Here is a 16,563-nt window from a genome sequence, read left to right as displayed (position 1 = left end):
GAAAACGCAAATGTTCAGTGGAATGGAAAATTCTGGAAACTGAAAAAAAAAAAAACTGGAGAATGCTTACGCTTTGTGAGCGAATTTAAAAGTTTTGTTTCTCAGAAGAATTTTCTTGAGCAAATGCAAAGTTCCTTGGAAAAAGGCAAAGTTTTGTTTCTTGTGGGATTGCAAACTTTTGTGAATGAACACAAAGTTTCTCAGGGATGCAAAAGTTTCTCAAGCAAACATAAAGTTTCTTGGTGAAAGGCAAACATTTTGTGAGTCTACTCAACGTTTCTTGGAGTAATACAAGTTTTTGTGAGACAATGTATAGTTTCTCAAGGAAATAATACTTTTTGAGCATGCTTACATTTAAGTGCAAACACAAAGTTTCTCATAAGCATTAAAAAAAATGTTGAACAAATGCAAAGTTTCTCAGTAAAAAGGAAAACATTTTCTGAGTGAAGGCAACATTTTGGGGGAATGGAAAATTCTGAGCGAACGCAGATTTTCTTGGAGGAACGGAAACATTTATTGAGCAAACAATAGTTTCTTGGGGGACTTCATTCTTTTACTAGTGAATACTTGCATTTTGTGAGTGCAAAAGTTTTATTCCTCAAAATAATTCAAATATTTCCCGAGCAAATGCAAAAGTTCTTGGTGAAAGGCAACATTTTGTGAGTAAACGCAATTTCTTAGGGGAACCCCAAATTTTGTGAATGAACACAAAGTTTCTTGGAGGAACGCAATGTTTTTGTCAGAAAACGTTTCATGGGCAAAAGTTTTGATTCTCTGAATAATTCAAAAGTTTCTAGAGCAAACATAAAGTTTCTTGGAGCAATGCAAATGTTTTTGTGATTTAAACTTAAAGTTTCCTGGGTAAACAATACCTTTACTAGAGAACCCTTATGTTTTGTTAGTGAAGGCAAAAGTTTTGTTTCCCAGAAAAATGCAAAAGTTTCTCGAGCAAACATAACGTTTCTTGGAGGAATGCAAATGTTTCTGTGATTGAATGTAACGTTTCCTGGATAAACAATACTTTTACTAGAGAACCCTTATGTTTTGTTAGTGAAGGCAAAAGTTTTGTTTCTCAGAAGAATGCTAAATTTCTTGGGCAAACGCAAAAAAAAGTTTTGTGCATGAACACAAAGACTCTGAAGGATAACGAATGTTTTTTTAGTGAACGCAAACTTTCTTGGAGGAATGCAAATGTTATGCCAGCAAACGTAAAAATCATAGAAATATTATTTTTTCCTCCCATTTTATATATTTTTTGCCATTACCATATTCCGGCACCATAGAAACATGTTAATGTAGATCGGAGCTGTACCTACATGCCTTATAAAAACAAAAAAATATTTGTCCAGGGTGTTACGAAGATGGCCGTCAAGTGAACTGACTTGCCTTAAAGGTTCTTTAGTTAAAACAACAACTTACAAATCACAGAGTCAATCAATGAGATTTCCAAATGGTGTTCTGGGATTGACTGGCACGTTTAATAATCTGAGACACGGGTGATGTTTATCGGACAAGGCTAGCAAACAACACAGGGCATGCCTGTTAAATTAGCCCTGTCACTCTCGCCCTCACACGCTCTCTTTCTCCGTCTGTCTTCTGTCAGGAAAGATGTGGAGATAAGCAGCACCAGCAGCCGGCTGGAGGCCGAGGAGGCGCTGAACACAGGCCTGCAGAGGAAGAATAAGGAGCTCCAGGTGAGGCCTCGTGGGAGAGCCGCAGCATTCCTGTCTTTCAGCACCGTGGGGGTCCAAGACTCTGATTTGTGAGCCAGAGATGACTAAAACATAGCTGAGGAGTTCAGGAGCTGATAACGATCTCTCTAGAGAGGGAAGGAAGGCTCCGGTTGTAACCTCACACTGCTTTTGTAAGCGGAGTCTGTTTAACCAGTGCTCTGTTGGCTCTTCTGCACGGGACTCAGAAAGTGACAGCAGAATGATATATCTGAAAAGAAAGAGAGAGTTAGCTCATGTCTGTGGCATTTAAAAGCTGTTGAAAAGCAATGTTAGTTTAACCTCTGTCAGTCCCGCTTCATGTCAAGTAGGTATGACACCCTCTCCACATCTAAATTCATTTGGAAATGCGTGATATTAATGCATTTACAGGAATAGTTCAGCCAAAAATGAAAATGTGTTCACCCTCAGGCCATACAAGATGTAGATGAGTTTGTTTCTTCATCAGATTTGGAGAAATGTAGCATTGCATCACTTGCTCGCCAAAGGATGCTCTGCAGTGAATGGGTGCCGTCAGAATGAGAGTCCAAACAGCTGATAATAACATCACAATAATCCACACCACTCCAGTCCATCAGTTAATGTTTCAAGAAGACAAAAGTTGCCTGTTTGCAAAAAACTTGTAAACGGTGCTTGATCAGTGCAGATTTCTCTCCTGATTCAGACCACTTTTTCACTGGAAGAAGTGTGATGTTTCTATCAGATGTTTAGACTCTCATTCTGACGGCACCCATTCACTGCAGAGCATCCTTTGATGAGATATTGATGCAATGCTACATTTCTCCAAATCTGATGAAGAAACAAACTCATCTACATCTCGGATGGCCTGAGAGTGAGCATGTTTTCAGCGCATTATCCTTTTTGGGTGAGCTTTTGTTTTTAAGGCCATTTCAGAAACAATATCAGGAGGAGATGGCGTACAATGGAGATATGTTTTGCCACATATCTATTTCTACTCTTAATGCATTTAAATGTATTTAATTAAACATCAAATTCATGGTAATTCAGATTCATTTTGTTTCCCGAGCTTCGGTGAGGCTGAAAGTCTTGAGATGGAGAAGACAGGAGATGGTTTCTCAGCAGACTCAAGCTTGTGTAGAAAAAACAGACGCTCTTTGTCTCTCAGCCTTGTCTGCTTTAATGAAGGGGAAAGCTGATCCGTGTGTTGGTGAGGGTGGACATGTTTTCACTTTCAGCCAGGCCATTCAGCACATCACACAAAGCATGCTTTATGGCTCCGTCTGCCCATTAATTACTACACCGGTGGAGACGAAGACAAATGTTACATGGAGCGCAGGGTTATTATGTCAGGTCAGTTCAGGTCAAGTTTTCAATTGCTGGTTGGTGTTTATTAATCAGATAATGGTGATTGTTGTTCATCAGAAGATGAGCATTGTGAGATGGGCAGAGAGACAGATCATCTTAATGTGAGTCAAATGAACACAAGTGATAACATGATGTACATATTTGGCTCATGTGATGTTCAATCAAATGTTTTGTGACAACATGCCCCACTAGGGACAACTATATAGGGTAAGCTTATGTTAAATTATTTATCAGATAAATGTTAATGTTTTCAAGCAATTATGACACACTAAATAATTCATGCATTGCTTAATATATAAAAAGAGCATCATACATGCAATATTTGTTGTGGCAAACACATTGTAATAATTAGTAAAAATGTCATTCATACTGTGTTAATTATTAAATGTAGAAAACATGACTTATGATAACTTGCCCCGGTAAAATATCTAAAATATAAAATATAAAAATATCCCTGAAAACACACATCAGACCCGGTGGTTCAAGTGTATAGGTTCTTGCATGATGTATGTGTGGTTTTATTGTGTTAGTAATCTCCCTGCTGCTTTCTGTGTTTCTCTGTGAGCTTTACAGTCTCACATATGAGGTCAGTTTATAGTCCTGCACAAGAATGCAAGCAAACCATCATGTGAATGTCAGGATAGTGTCTTTTAGAAACAATGCTGTGGAAGAACTGTTTGCAATCGATCTTTTGATGATCGATCAGGCTCGTTCACTAAAAATGCATTGATCATTCTGTCATCTTTTACTCATTTCTGCTCAAACTTGTGTGACACAGAAGGGAACAGTATAAATAGTTTGCTGGTCACTCTTTTCCATGCAATTTGAGCAAATGAGGATTTAAAAAGGTTTAGGGCAAGTTGACAGAAAATACCCTTTGTACAGTATAAAAAACAATACGCTTAATGAACCCTGAATGATAAGAATACCAGTGTGTGTGTGTGTGGAAGACAGGCTGAACTGCTCAGTGAGTGTGAAGGGGGTGTGGATTCCCTTCAGTCTGAGGTGAGTGTGTGTGTGTGTGTGTGTGTGTGTGTCAGTCAGTCTGCTTCAGTCTCTGTTGCTCATGGCTGTTCTCTCCGCTGAGGTTCTTCGCTGGCATGTGAGTTTCTGAGCTCTGCTTCTTCACTGTATTATAGTTTGCGGACATTTCTGCTTGTCTCTGCATGTGTGGAACATCAGTAGCTTGATCTGTAAAGTAACTTTTAATTCAGCTATTTTTAAATGGGAGTGTATCATTCAGGCCTTTGGGTTCAAGTTGAATCTCTTTCTGAGTGCGTGTGTGTGTGTGTTGGATCTGAAGTTGTCAGCATGTGTGTTATGTGTGTCCTCCAGCGATTCAGACAGACTTCCTCCCTGTGACAGAGAGAAGATCTTTCATAAGACGTTATGTGCCACAAGACATGAGGATGAGGAGTTCAGCACTGTTTTCAAACTTGCAGTCACTTCCCAGAATACATTTCCTAATGCCATGTTTCCAGCACTGTTTTTTTTTTAATGGTTAATTTAACTCTTAAGGAAGTTGATTACGTTTATTAAAGAACTTGCCTGTTTTTGTCTCAGCCGTGTGCACAGAAAAGGTTCAAGGGTTTGACCCACAGTGTTTGCTTTGTGATATTTTCACAAGAATTCCAGCGTGTCCCATCTAGTTGGCCGTTCGCTCTTCCTCTGTGGTTTTTTTTACTGTGTGATTATGGTGTCACACTCATTGGAGAGCTTATCTTAGATTTGGACACATGGGAAGAACGCCAAAGGAGTGGGTTATTTTGGAAAATGGAATGTTATGCAATTATTTCAAATGTCTTTATTTCTTTAGAATTTCTTTATTATTATAAAAAAATCTCTTGATACTGAATTGATTATATTCTGTTTATTAAACCGTAAAAAATATGTATGCACACTGCAAGTTTGTGGTCTGTAAGATCAGCAAGTGTCAGTAAAGACATGATGCCACAAAAGATTTCGGTTTCAAATAAATGCTGCTCTTTTGGGCTTTCTATTCATCACAGAATCTTGAAAAATACATTTAGCAGTTTTCAACATTGATAATGTTATTATAATGTAATAATGTTTCTTGAGCAGCAAATGGTATCTGAAGGATCATGTGACACTGAAAACAGGGGAAATGATGCTGAAAATTCGGCTTTTTTATCAGGAATAAATTACATTTTAACAGATATTCACATACAAATCAGCTATCTGAAATAGTAAAAATATTTCACAATTTGTTCTATATTTAGATCAAATGAATAAGCCTGGGTGAGCAGAAGAGGCTTTTTTTAGAAACATCAAAAATTCCCACCAACCACAAATAGTAGTTTGTGTGTGCATACAGGTTCTGTCTTTATTCACGCATTTAAAATAAAGTTTATTTGCATTTAAGGTCAACAGAGTATGCACCAAATGATTCATTTTAGCACACTATACCAAGTATAATTGTATTTGGTTTCTCGTCCCACAGGTCCGCATTGAGGAGCTGGAGGAAGAGCTGGAGGCTGAGAGAGCCTTACGAGCAAAGGTACGACAGAAATCGAACCTAACGAGCGTCTGCTGATTGTAAATGGCCCTCAGTGACCTCACCTCCTAAACACACAAGCTTAGATCTTTGTCCAGAAATGCCAGATAAGGCTAACGTCGCCCATTAGCTTATCTGGGAGTTTGACTGATGAGGTATTTGTGGCACCTGAATGCAAACGATTACAGGACAAGGCTTTATAAAACAGAAATGCGTCAGACTAGCAAAAAGGCCATTAACCAATCTACATATTTGACTAGCATGACTGCAGTTTTCAAAGTATTGCAGCTTTTCTAGTTACAACCTGTTTTTTTTCTTCAGCAAGTATCAGAGTGTTGTGAGTTGAGCTGATAATCAAACACACTCCTGCCATATGTCGCTTTGGAACCTTGTTTTCATATTGAATGCAGCATTTTATTGCTTATTACTCACTGGTTTGTCTTATTTAATGTTAATGTGTCTGCTCAAGTTGAATTCTTTAAGTAAGGAATATTAGAAATTGGCTGTTGAATTGTTAGCATATAATGCACACCCGAGGTGGTTATCACAGTAAGTTTAACTGCTTCAAGAACACCATTACAACCTCAGTAGAGAGAAATGTGATGTAAGTTGTAAGTTGCTTTGCTTTATTACTCAAGAGCTGCCTGGAAATACTTTAGCCATGTTTTCCTAGAAAATAACTACACACCTTAGAATGATCATCAGCCAATCAGATTCAAGCATTCACCAAGCATTTAAGCACTTACGAACAATTCTAAGAAAAGAATCTGAATTGTGTGACTGTGAGAAGATGTTCAATAAGAAGTTGCAATAACCCCCCTTTTTTGTTTTTATTCAGTGGTGGAAGTTAGCTTCCTTACATTAATTACATATTATTAATACTTTGAAGCAGTACTGGCTGCATCTACCGTATTTTTTGGACTATAAGTCGCACCTGAGTATAAGTTGCATCAGTCCAAAAATACATCATGATGAGAAAAAAAAAAACATATATAATCGCACCGGACTATAAGTCGCATTTATTTAGAAAAAAGAACCAAGAGAAAACATTACCGTCTCCAGCCTCGAGAGGGCGCTCTATGTTTTCAGTGTAGACTACAGGAGCACTGAGCAGCATAGAGCGCCCTCTGGTGGCTGTAGACGGTAATGTTTTCTCTTGGTTCATGTCAAATTAATTTTGATAAATAAGTCGCACCTGACTATAAGTCGCAGGACCAGCCAAACTATGAAAAAAAGTGTGACTTATAGTCCGGAAAATATGGTAGTTTAAATCTCAAGATTTTGAATTAATTATAAAATAGCACAGTAACCGAGATCTGTAGGATTGTAAATGTTGTATTCGACTGTTATGACTGGTATCACTACACATAGCAAAACTCTGTTGAGTCACATGTGCTGCCATCAACCCTGAACTAAAGTTCAATTCAGAATCTACTCAAAAGAACGATTTGTTGGTGAAGGCCTGACCTCGGCGTTGAAATGAGTGAATTGTGCTGGACGGTCGATGCTGAGCGGATCTGACGGGTATCAGCTCTCAGCAGGAGTCAGGGCTGATGTGGACGGAGTCTGGAATTGGTTTGAGTTGTGTTCGGGGCAGAGACGTCTCTGCTTCAGGATAAATCATCTGCACCTGGAATAACAGATCCGCCCAGGGTTATCCAGCCTTATCACCGCCCAGCTCCTGCCAGTCACACTCTTCAAGCCGTGTGTCAGCGTATAAAAGCATTCAGCATGATACATGCACTGAAGACATCACTCTTTATGTAGCTCAAGCTGATTTTCTATTTGACTGTGTAGTTGATGCATCACACTGATGCTCATTTGCATGCACTAGATCTTTGACCTCTGTCATCCACGTGACCAGAAATCACCAACACTTGAAAGAAAACATGATTTAATGCTTTTCGCTGCAGTTTATGGTCAATGTGAGAGTGTTAAGGCTGAACATTCAGCAAGAAAATGGTAACGCTTTATTCTGAAAGTCCACTTTAGATATTCTACTAACTATAAGTAACTTGCAACTCCAAGTTAACTAGACATTTCTAATGTAATAAAGGGTAACTAAGAAAAAAGTTTAGTATTGCTATTACCAGTACAATACAAGAGCAATTCCCACTTGCATGCCATGCACGCAATAATTATGCAAAATAATAATTATGATGAAAAAGGACATGCACTCATGTGTTCACGTTGTCTATGATCTCTTTCATATATAGTGCCTTAATATTATAAAATACTAGTACTACAGATTGATTTGTGACATCCACACACCCCTTTTACATCACATCTTGTGTATCGTCTAGAATTACAAATTCTCCATACATCTTAGTTTGATCTGTCCTATGGTGTGAACTCATAAATATGATATTTCCGACTCCTTGAAGGCTGTTTAATCCCATTTCTTTCCCGTTGGAAGTTATTAATTTTCATTCATCCGTTTCTAGGCGGCGATGCCTGTACATGTCCTGAAATAAAAACACTGTACCCGATGCATTTGCAGACTTGATGTCTTTAGGAAGCGATGGCTTGACTCCAGCTCTCACAGGCTCTCGAGACAGAAACCTGTTAAAGGTCACGTTTTATTCAGCACTGTGATCTTCTGCTGGAAGCTACACAACGCCTCATAAAGCTGAGTGGGAGTATTGTCTGATGGAGTGACATGGCCCGTGGCTGTGGATGTGAAGGTGTCTTCGTGTTGGGTGGCGAGCGTGAGAGTCAAGCATGGACATGTGTGCGTTTATCACATGTCTGCCTCCACAGACCCCCGGAGGATCGACACAGACGTGCCATTGTTCTCTCAGATAGCATCGGACGCACCGCGTTATATTCCAGAGGTCTCCACAGAGGAATTCAAGCCCTCATCTACTGCAAACACACACGCCATGAGCACACGTGCGTCCTGACACATATACAGTATCTCCATTAGACCGAGCATATACAGCCTCTACATACCTTATGATAAGTTCTGGAAAGTTTTCAGTGTGAGTGCATTTACATATACTTTCTGCTTCATCGGCACTTCCACAAATGCACCTTAAAACAGAGAAGTAAATAGTGCATGCATGCATGCATGAAAAAAAAAAAAAAAGGAATATCATCCTTAGTATTTTTGACTTTTTTTCCAGTACACATCTAAACATCTTTAAATCAGGCTACATTTACTGGAGATGCAAAATGAAGATATGAAGTCGGAGAAACTAAACAAAATGAAATGATTTCATGCCTAAAACTGGAAGGAAATTACGTCAATGGAGAATTAAAACTTTATCTATAGATAGATAGATATTGATTATTATATATTGACATCTGTTCTTGTTTTACTCATAAACTCTTTTGATCAGTCTTTCATAAAACAAGAGTTCATTTCATTACACTTTTCCAGTCAATCTATCTTGGTTTCTGAATCTTTAGAAACTTGTACTGGAAAATGAGACAAAAATAAATAAAATAAAATAAACCGCTCTCAAACTGTAATTTGCAGCCTGAAAATCACACTTTTTAAATATTTCCAAGACTTTGGGAATACTGTATATACCATAACCATATCTAATCTAATCTATAAATGGCATTTTTAAAGACACAAGCACACATTTCAAGAATTGAAATGATAAAGAAATAGATGTATTTTCCTAAATTAATTCAAAATAAACTGATTTGGACACTCAGCCTTCATCTTACATAATTATTGATCATGTCTAATGTTAACAGATAGTTGTTTTATTTGATAGCCTTTATTGCTACTGTCCCGTCTGTGATTGCTCTCACCTCGTGTGCATATATTTATCCTCATTCTCTTCATTTGATGTGACGCTGCGGACGATTATATCTCAAACAGCTGGAGAATAAATGAAGAAACCTGTTTTTGCATTCAAGATATGCTTTGATGTATTGTAGCATGCATAAACAAATGTCTTGTTTGTTCATTTTAATAAGCATCTGTTGAACAGCAGTGAGGTTTTTTATTGCTGTTCAGCAATGAACGAGGCTCTAGATTTGAAAACGAACAGGCCTTCATGTGTGTGCTGTTAAAGTGTTATTGTTTTTGATCGGTATCCTCTGTAATGTGACGATCCAGACACTATAAGGTCTAGACTAGACTCTGTTATGGTTGTTTCTAATCACTTCCCCTCATCTTTCATCTGCCCTGCTTTAACTCTACATACACACTCATGTCCTGACCTGCATGTGGATCGTCTCTATAACATCTCTGTTTAAAGCATGTTGATTTATTATCTGTACCTGTATTTATTGCATATGCAATCTGGAACATGTTGTATGATGAGGAGTATTGAACTCTAAGTGTGTGTTTGGAGGTAATTGTACGGTGTTTTCCGCAGGTGGAGAAGCAGCGTGCTGATTTGAGCCGTGAACTGGACGACCTGACGGACAAACTGGAGGAAGCAGGAGGAGCCACGGCCTCTCAGGTATGAAAACACTGGTTAGGACTGTTTATAGCCACATTAATGACAACAGTTGTTGTTTAATCAAATTTAATTGCATATTCTTTGTATTTACATGCTTCGGATACTCTCCTATTCAGTTTACCAGATTGTTTTTATTTTTATTTCTAAAGGCAGATATTGGAATTCATAAGAAAATACAATAATAATAATAATAATAATAATTTATTAGAATATGAAATTGACAGTGTTTTATGCTATGCTGTTCAAAAGCTTTTTAAGAAGCCTATTTTGCTTTGTATATATTTATTTTATTAAAAAAAGAAGAAGAAACAGTACAAACAGTAAAAAAAAATCTAAAATATTATTACAATTTAAAATAGCTGTTTTCTAAATGGATATATTGTAAAATGGAATTTATTACTTTGAACAAAACTGATTTTTTTTTTAGCATCACTACTCCAGTCTTCAGTGTCACATGATTCTTCAGAAATCATTCTGATATTTCTGCTCAACAAACATTTCTGATTGTTATCAATGCTGAAAACCGCTTCATATTTTTTTGTGAACTGTGTTTATACATATTAGGATTCTTTGATGAATAAAAAGTTCAAAACAGCTGCATTTACAGTATTTGAAATAGAAGTCTTTTGTAACAAATGTTTTTACTGTCACTTTTGATCAATTTAACGTGTCCTTAATGAACAAAAGTGTTCATTTCTTAAACTTACTGACCTTAACCTATTGAACGAGGGTGTACAATGCTGTGTCGTAGATGGAGATGAATAAGAAGCGCGAGCTGGAGCTGCAGCGTCTGCGGCGGGAGCTGGAGGAGTCGTCGGTGCAGGCGGAGGCAGTGGCCGCAGCGCTGAGGAAGCGTCACAGTGATGCTCTGTCCGAGCTGGGAGAACAGTGCGAGAGCCTGCAGAGAACCAGAGCCAAACTGGAGAAAGAGAAACAGAGTCTGAGGCTGGAGGTGGACGATCTGGCGGCTTCGCTGGACACGCTGCAGAAAGCCAAGGTCAGTTCTGAACACGCTCGGTCCCTCAGGAGAGCGTTTACTGCTGCAGATGTACAGCGCTCAGACTCTCCACCCAAAAACACATTAAAAGACATCTAGGAGAGTTTATCTTGACAAGTTGCATTGTTTTGCTGGTTTTAAAGGAACTTTGGGATATGTCAGCTGTTAAACCAGCTGCACAAGTTTGGCCAGGCTGGAAGACTATTTTAAAGGAATAGTTCAGCCAAAAATTACAATTAGCTGAAAATGTGCTCACCCTCAGGCAATCCGTGATGTAGATGAATGTGTTTCTACATCAAATTTGGAGAAATGTAGCATTGCATCAGTGTCTCTTCAATGGATGCTCTGCAGTGAATGGGTGCCGTCAGAACGAGAGTCCAAACAGCTGATAAAAACATCTCAATGATCCACAAGTAAACCACAGCACTCCAGTCCACCTATTAACGTCTTGTGAAACCAAAAGCTGAAAGAAATCTATCACTTAAGCATTTTTAACTCAAATATGAGTCCGTAATATGGAGTTAACTGGATTACTGTGTTACTATGTTTTAATCAGCTGTTTGGACTCTCATTCTGACGGCACCCATTCACTGCTGTGGATCCATTGCTGAGCAAGTGATGCAATGCTACATTTCTCCAAATCTATTTTGGTTTTGTTTTGGTTTAGATTTGGTTCTTTGTGCTAAAGAAATAAATGTCTACCACATTTAAAAAAAATAATAATAATAATTGAATCTGTGTATCATTGCGGTAGAATCTGCTTGATCTCGTCTCAGGCCTTTCATTAGGTTTGCGAAAAATGAACTGATAAACCGCACTGGGTCACTGATCAAAGCTAATGTCATGTTGTATGATCATGTGTAACATCAGGCATCGACTGACACTCAGATGAGAAAACTAGAGGAGCTGCTCTGTGACGCCAACACTAGGAATGAAGACCTGCAGAAAACTGTGAACGAGGTTACAGCAGCCAAGAACAGACTCACAGGTGACTGAGGAAGATCTCACAGTAATACCTGAGCTTCAAAAGTTTGCTTTGATACTTTTATTCAACCATGATACATTAAATTGGTAAAAAGTGACAGTTTAGATTTCAAATAAATGCTGTTCTTTTGGAGCTTTCTGTTTTCATCAGAGAATCCTGAAAAATTACATGCATCACAGTTTGCACAAAAGCAGCACAACTGCTTTCAAAATAATCAGAAATGTGTTGCATATTATAATGATTTCTGAAGATCATGTGACACTGAAGAAAATTCAGCTTTGTATCACAGCAATAAATTCGATTTTGACATTTATTTTTATATAAAAATGTTATTTTGAGTTTTGAAAATATTCCACAATTTTCCACTCTTTTACTCATAAAATAAATGCATCAACTAATTAAAAGAGACTAATTTTAAAACATTTAAAACTATATATGAAAACTTTTGAACAGTTCAGTTTTAAAAGATGTAATTTTAATAAACTCATAATTAGAGAATTTTATTTTTTTATTTTTATTGCAACCTTATATCTTGTATTTGCCAATTACAACTACTGCATGTCTTTTAAACATGGCTTAATATCTTGCAGTTGCACTTGCAACTTCACATATAATGCAATTATATCTCAAAATTACCCATTTTATTTTTTTACACCATTATTGTATGTACTTTAATTAATATTTTCAGCTAAACTGATTTGCAATTGCTAGCCAGAAGCAGATGATTTTAGAAAGAGGGGACATTTTCATTCCGATTTGATTGGATAACAATTTGGACACGCCCCTCAGTGCAAGATGAGTCATCAATATTTTCAAAGAGCATAAAGACTCAATGGACCGAATGTAGACAGGAAGTGATGTGAGTTGACCATTGGCTCAAACAAGTCTCTAAATGCTATGTTTAAAATACCTTTAGATCTGCTTTGTCCACTTTCAGTGTAGCCTCAGAGGAAACACACACAAACTAAATCCACAAACCACTCCAGATTTGATTTCATGGGCTGTTTAATCTGGTTCAACAGTTGTTAACTGGACTTACACGTTTCAGAATGTTTTAAAAGTATTCAAACTTGCCTTTGCAGCTGAAAACAACGAGCTGACGAGGCAGATGGAGGAGATGGAGAACAAGGGCAGCCACCTGAGCCGATCGAAAGCCCTGCTGATATCCCAACATGAGGAGCTCAAGAAACAGTTTGATGAGGAGGTCAAGGTGTGTGCGGTTTACCAGCCAGACTTGTGTTGCAGTGATGTTTGTGAGTGATTGAGTCACGGTTCGGTCTGTCGTCAGGCTAAAGCGCTGCTGGGAAGCAGTCTGTCTGCGCTGCGGCAGGAGAGCGACACGCTGAAGGAGCAGCTGGAGGAGGAGCAGGAGAGCAAACAGGAGCTGCAGCGCCTCGTCTCCAAACTCAACAGTGACGTCACGCACTGGAGGAGCCGCCAGGAGGCTGATGCCATCCAGCACAGCGACGAGCTGGAAGAAGCCAAGTATGCATTAATGGTGTAAAAGGATGTTCTTTGCTGTTCCTGTAACAAAGAAAGAGTGATCAAGGGATACACGGGGAATATAGATGGGAACAAGGAAGAGTCGCACGATTTAGGGGGAAAACATTCATTATTCTCTTTAAAAATGGTTTGCTGGGAGTGCCAGAATGTTGCAATTATTTATCAATATGGCTGTAAAATAAATACTGAGTATAGATAGATAGATAGATAGATAGATAGATAGATAGATAGATAGATAGATAGATAGATAGATAGATAGATAGCTATAAAGATCAAGTGGTAGAGCATTAGCATGCACAAGGTTGTGGGTTCGATTCCCAGGGAACACAGTGCTGCCCTTCGGTCTGAAACCCATTGTGCATATATTTATTTATTTATAATTAAATTGGAACATTTGCAATTTTAGTCATATCGTGACTTTGGTTTTATTTTAATGAATTGTGCAGTCCTAATATAGGATTGGATGTTCGGAACATTAAATATGAATCTCAATTCCATGATTTGCTATCCATGATCAGGCAATCCATGTTACGTTCATACTGGTTTTCAGAGCCACAATGGATTGGATTGCTATGATCCAGAAACACACTTTTCCAGATTACCAAACACAGGGTACCAGCTCTAATTAATTAGCATGCGTTAATTAAAGGGTTTCAGTTTACAGTTTAATAATCCCCTTTCATTTCAATTTCATCTGATGCACAACAAATCAATAAAAACAATCAAATATTTGGTCACACTATATTTTAAGGTCCAATTCTAACTGTTAAGAGTGCTGTTTATAGGATTTTGACTCTACTAAAGCATAAAAATACCATAATATGTTTGCAGATATTTAAGAAACATGCTAAGTTAACTTGTTTATCTAAAAAAAAAACAATGCTACAGTCAGTTATTCTCCTTTGAAAATGTGTGTTCCGTTTCGGTCTTTGTTTTGGTCTGTGTGAATCCGCCCACTGCCAGTTTACCCAAATGTATTTCGACACCCCGGGATGCCAGCTGGTGGAAAACACAGTGTATTTAATTTCATTCATAGTCAAGTGAGCTTGTTCCTGTTTGTGTCGTCAATCTGGAAACATGCGTGTGTGTAACATCTGAGGAGGAGGGGCCTAGTAAAAAAACCCTCTTAAATATTTTGACTTTGGAGTGCAATATGAATTTTAATCCTAAATAAAACACCTTTAACTATAACTTTTGCCTCAATAAAGTCCCTAATTAATTATTAGAATATGGTCATGTGTAATATGTGATTTATAAGCACTAATAAACAGCCAATATGTTAATAATAGGCATGCTAATAAGCAACTAGTTAATAATGAGAATTTGTGTTGCCAAATATTCATGAAATAAGGGATGCAATTATTATACAGTGAACCACTTTTGACTAGTTCCTCTCTAAAGATTGCTAATATACAGTGATAACAGTTCAAATTAACTAAATATATTATTTTTGTTTGATATTGACAATCTAATTATAACTATACTGAAAGGCTTAATAGATATTCTATTTCAATCTTTATCTGATTTATTATTGCAACGGTTAAACAAATCCAGCACAAAACGCTGCATATATACACTATATTAAAAATCCACCCTGAATCTGCTCTTCTGCCGAGATTTTCTGAATCAGATTGATCCCAATCTAAAATGTTTTAAACAACACATGCAGAATGTTTGATTCAGATCCGAACCAAAAATCCAGTTTCTTCTGAATGACACATTTTCAAGATTTGATTCATTCCAATAGCCGAAATCCAGTCAAATTTCTTTTGAACATGTGGGCCCAGGCTGTTCTTCTGTAGTTGGTGTCGAGTTCCCCGGCATGTTCAGACAGAGTGTGTCCTTTGCAGGAAGAAGCTGTTGGCTCGTCTGCAGGAGGCCGAGGAGGCGGCGGAGGCCACACAGGCCAAGTGCTCCAGTCTGGAGAAAACCAAGCAGAGACTACAGGGAGAGGTGGAGGAGCTGTGTGTGGATCTGGAGAAGGTCTGAGCCCTTCACAGACGAACACACGACACACGACACACACGAATATGAAACCTACTGATGCATCAGTCAGCACCAGAAATAAAAGCACGCTGGTGAAACATCTACTGCTATCGAATGAATTTGTAAACCACTAATATATTTTCTGCACTCATGTGAGAAACTCAACTGAGAAAAATGTATAATTCAGCACTGCTTGATGCAATATTAGCTGGTCTTTCTTGAAACACCACTAGCTCAGCTGTTAACTGGTTTTCTGAACATCGCTCCTGCAGGCGAACAATGTGGCTGCAGTGCTGGATAAGAAGCAGCGGATGCTGGACAAGCAGCTGAGCGACTGGAGGCAGAAGTGTGAGGAGCTGCTGTCGGAGGTGGAGAGCTGTCAGAAGGAGAGCAGACAACACGCCGCGGAGCTCTTCAAGCTCAAAACCACCTACGAGGAGTCCGTGGAGCAGAGCGAGGCTCTCCGCAGGGAAAACAAGGCCTTACAGGGTAACGCTGACACGTCTGTCATCCGTTTATTTCAAACCTTCTGTGAAGATGCATGTGTGAAGGCCTGTAGAAACATGACAGAGCTCGTATAAACCCAGATTACAGTCAGACCGAGCCAGGGTGATGTGGGCCCGTCAGGCTCCATCTGTCATCATAGGTTTGGTTTGAATGGCTGTGGTTTTCAGACCGTAATTAGCCGAGGAAGGCAGTCCAACAGAAACAAGCTGACTCAATAATGGACGGAGAGAACGATGCTTCAGAATTCTCCCAAAATAAGGTAACTCTGTATCATTGTGTGGCGTTTCAGAGGAGATCGCCGATCTTACCGACCAGCTGTCAGATGGAGGGAAGAGTGTCCATGAGCTTCAGAAAATGAAGAAGAAAATCGAAATGGAGAAAGAAGAGCTGCAGGCATCGCTGGAGGAGTCAGAGGCAGCGTTAGAGGTCTGGAAAAACATTCAGGTTTCTCTCTCACCAAAACTGTCATTACTGTGATACGAGTACAGACACACATTCCTGCTGGAGTCAGTTAGATCATCTTCTTATTTGAAGAAATTCATACTTTTACACATCAGGAATAATTTCAATGGATCATAAGTGAGTGGAAA

General features: G+C 38.5%; 1 protein-coding gene across 2 annotated transcripts in view; it reads left to right on the top strand.

Moving 5' to 3' along the window:
• LOC113112014 (myosin-16) overlaps nucleotides 1-16,563 on the top strand; it is a 46,113-nt gene that overhangs the window by 17,999 nt on the left and 11,551 nt on the right. For both annotated transcript variants that reach the window (XM_026277356.1, XM_026277357.1), the window contains 10 exons: nucleotides 1,604-1,694; nucleotides 5,518-5,574; nucleotides 9,909-9,995; nucleotides 10,747-10,992; nucleotides 11,863-11,980; nucleotides 13,060-13,187; nucleotides 13,266-13,462; nucleotides 15,331-15,463; nucleotides 15,739-15,955; nucleotides 16,263-16,399. In XM_026277356.1, coding sequence (XP_026133141.1) covers nucleotides 1,604-1,694; nucleotides 5,518-5,574; nucleotides 9,909-9,995; nucleotides 10,747-10,992; nucleotides 11,863-11,980; nucleotides 13,060-13,187; nucleotides 13,266-13,462; nucleotides 15,331-15,463; nucleotides 15,739-15,955; nucleotides 16,263-16,399 — 1,411 coding nt within the window. The remainder of the gene's footprint in view (nucleotides 1-1,603; nucleotides 1,695-5,517; nucleotides 5,575-9,908; nucleotides 9,996-10,746; nucleotides 10,993-11,862; nucleotides 11,981-13,059; nucleotides 13,188-13,265; nucleotides 13,463-15,330; nucleotides 15,464-15,738; nucleotides 15,956-16,262; nucleotides 16,400-16,563) is intronic.

The sequence above is a fragment of the Carassius auratus genome, chromosome 12 (genome assembly GCF_003368295.1).
Source record: "Carassius auratus strain Wakin chromosome 12, ASM336829v1, whole genome shotgun sequence".
Lineage (NCBI taxonomy): Eukaryota > Metazoa > Chordata > Actinopteri > Cypriniformes > Cyprinidae > Carassius > Carassius auratus.
The sequence above is the reverse complement of the archived record's forward strand: the minus strand, read 5'-3'. Positions and strand labels throughout refer to the sequence as shown.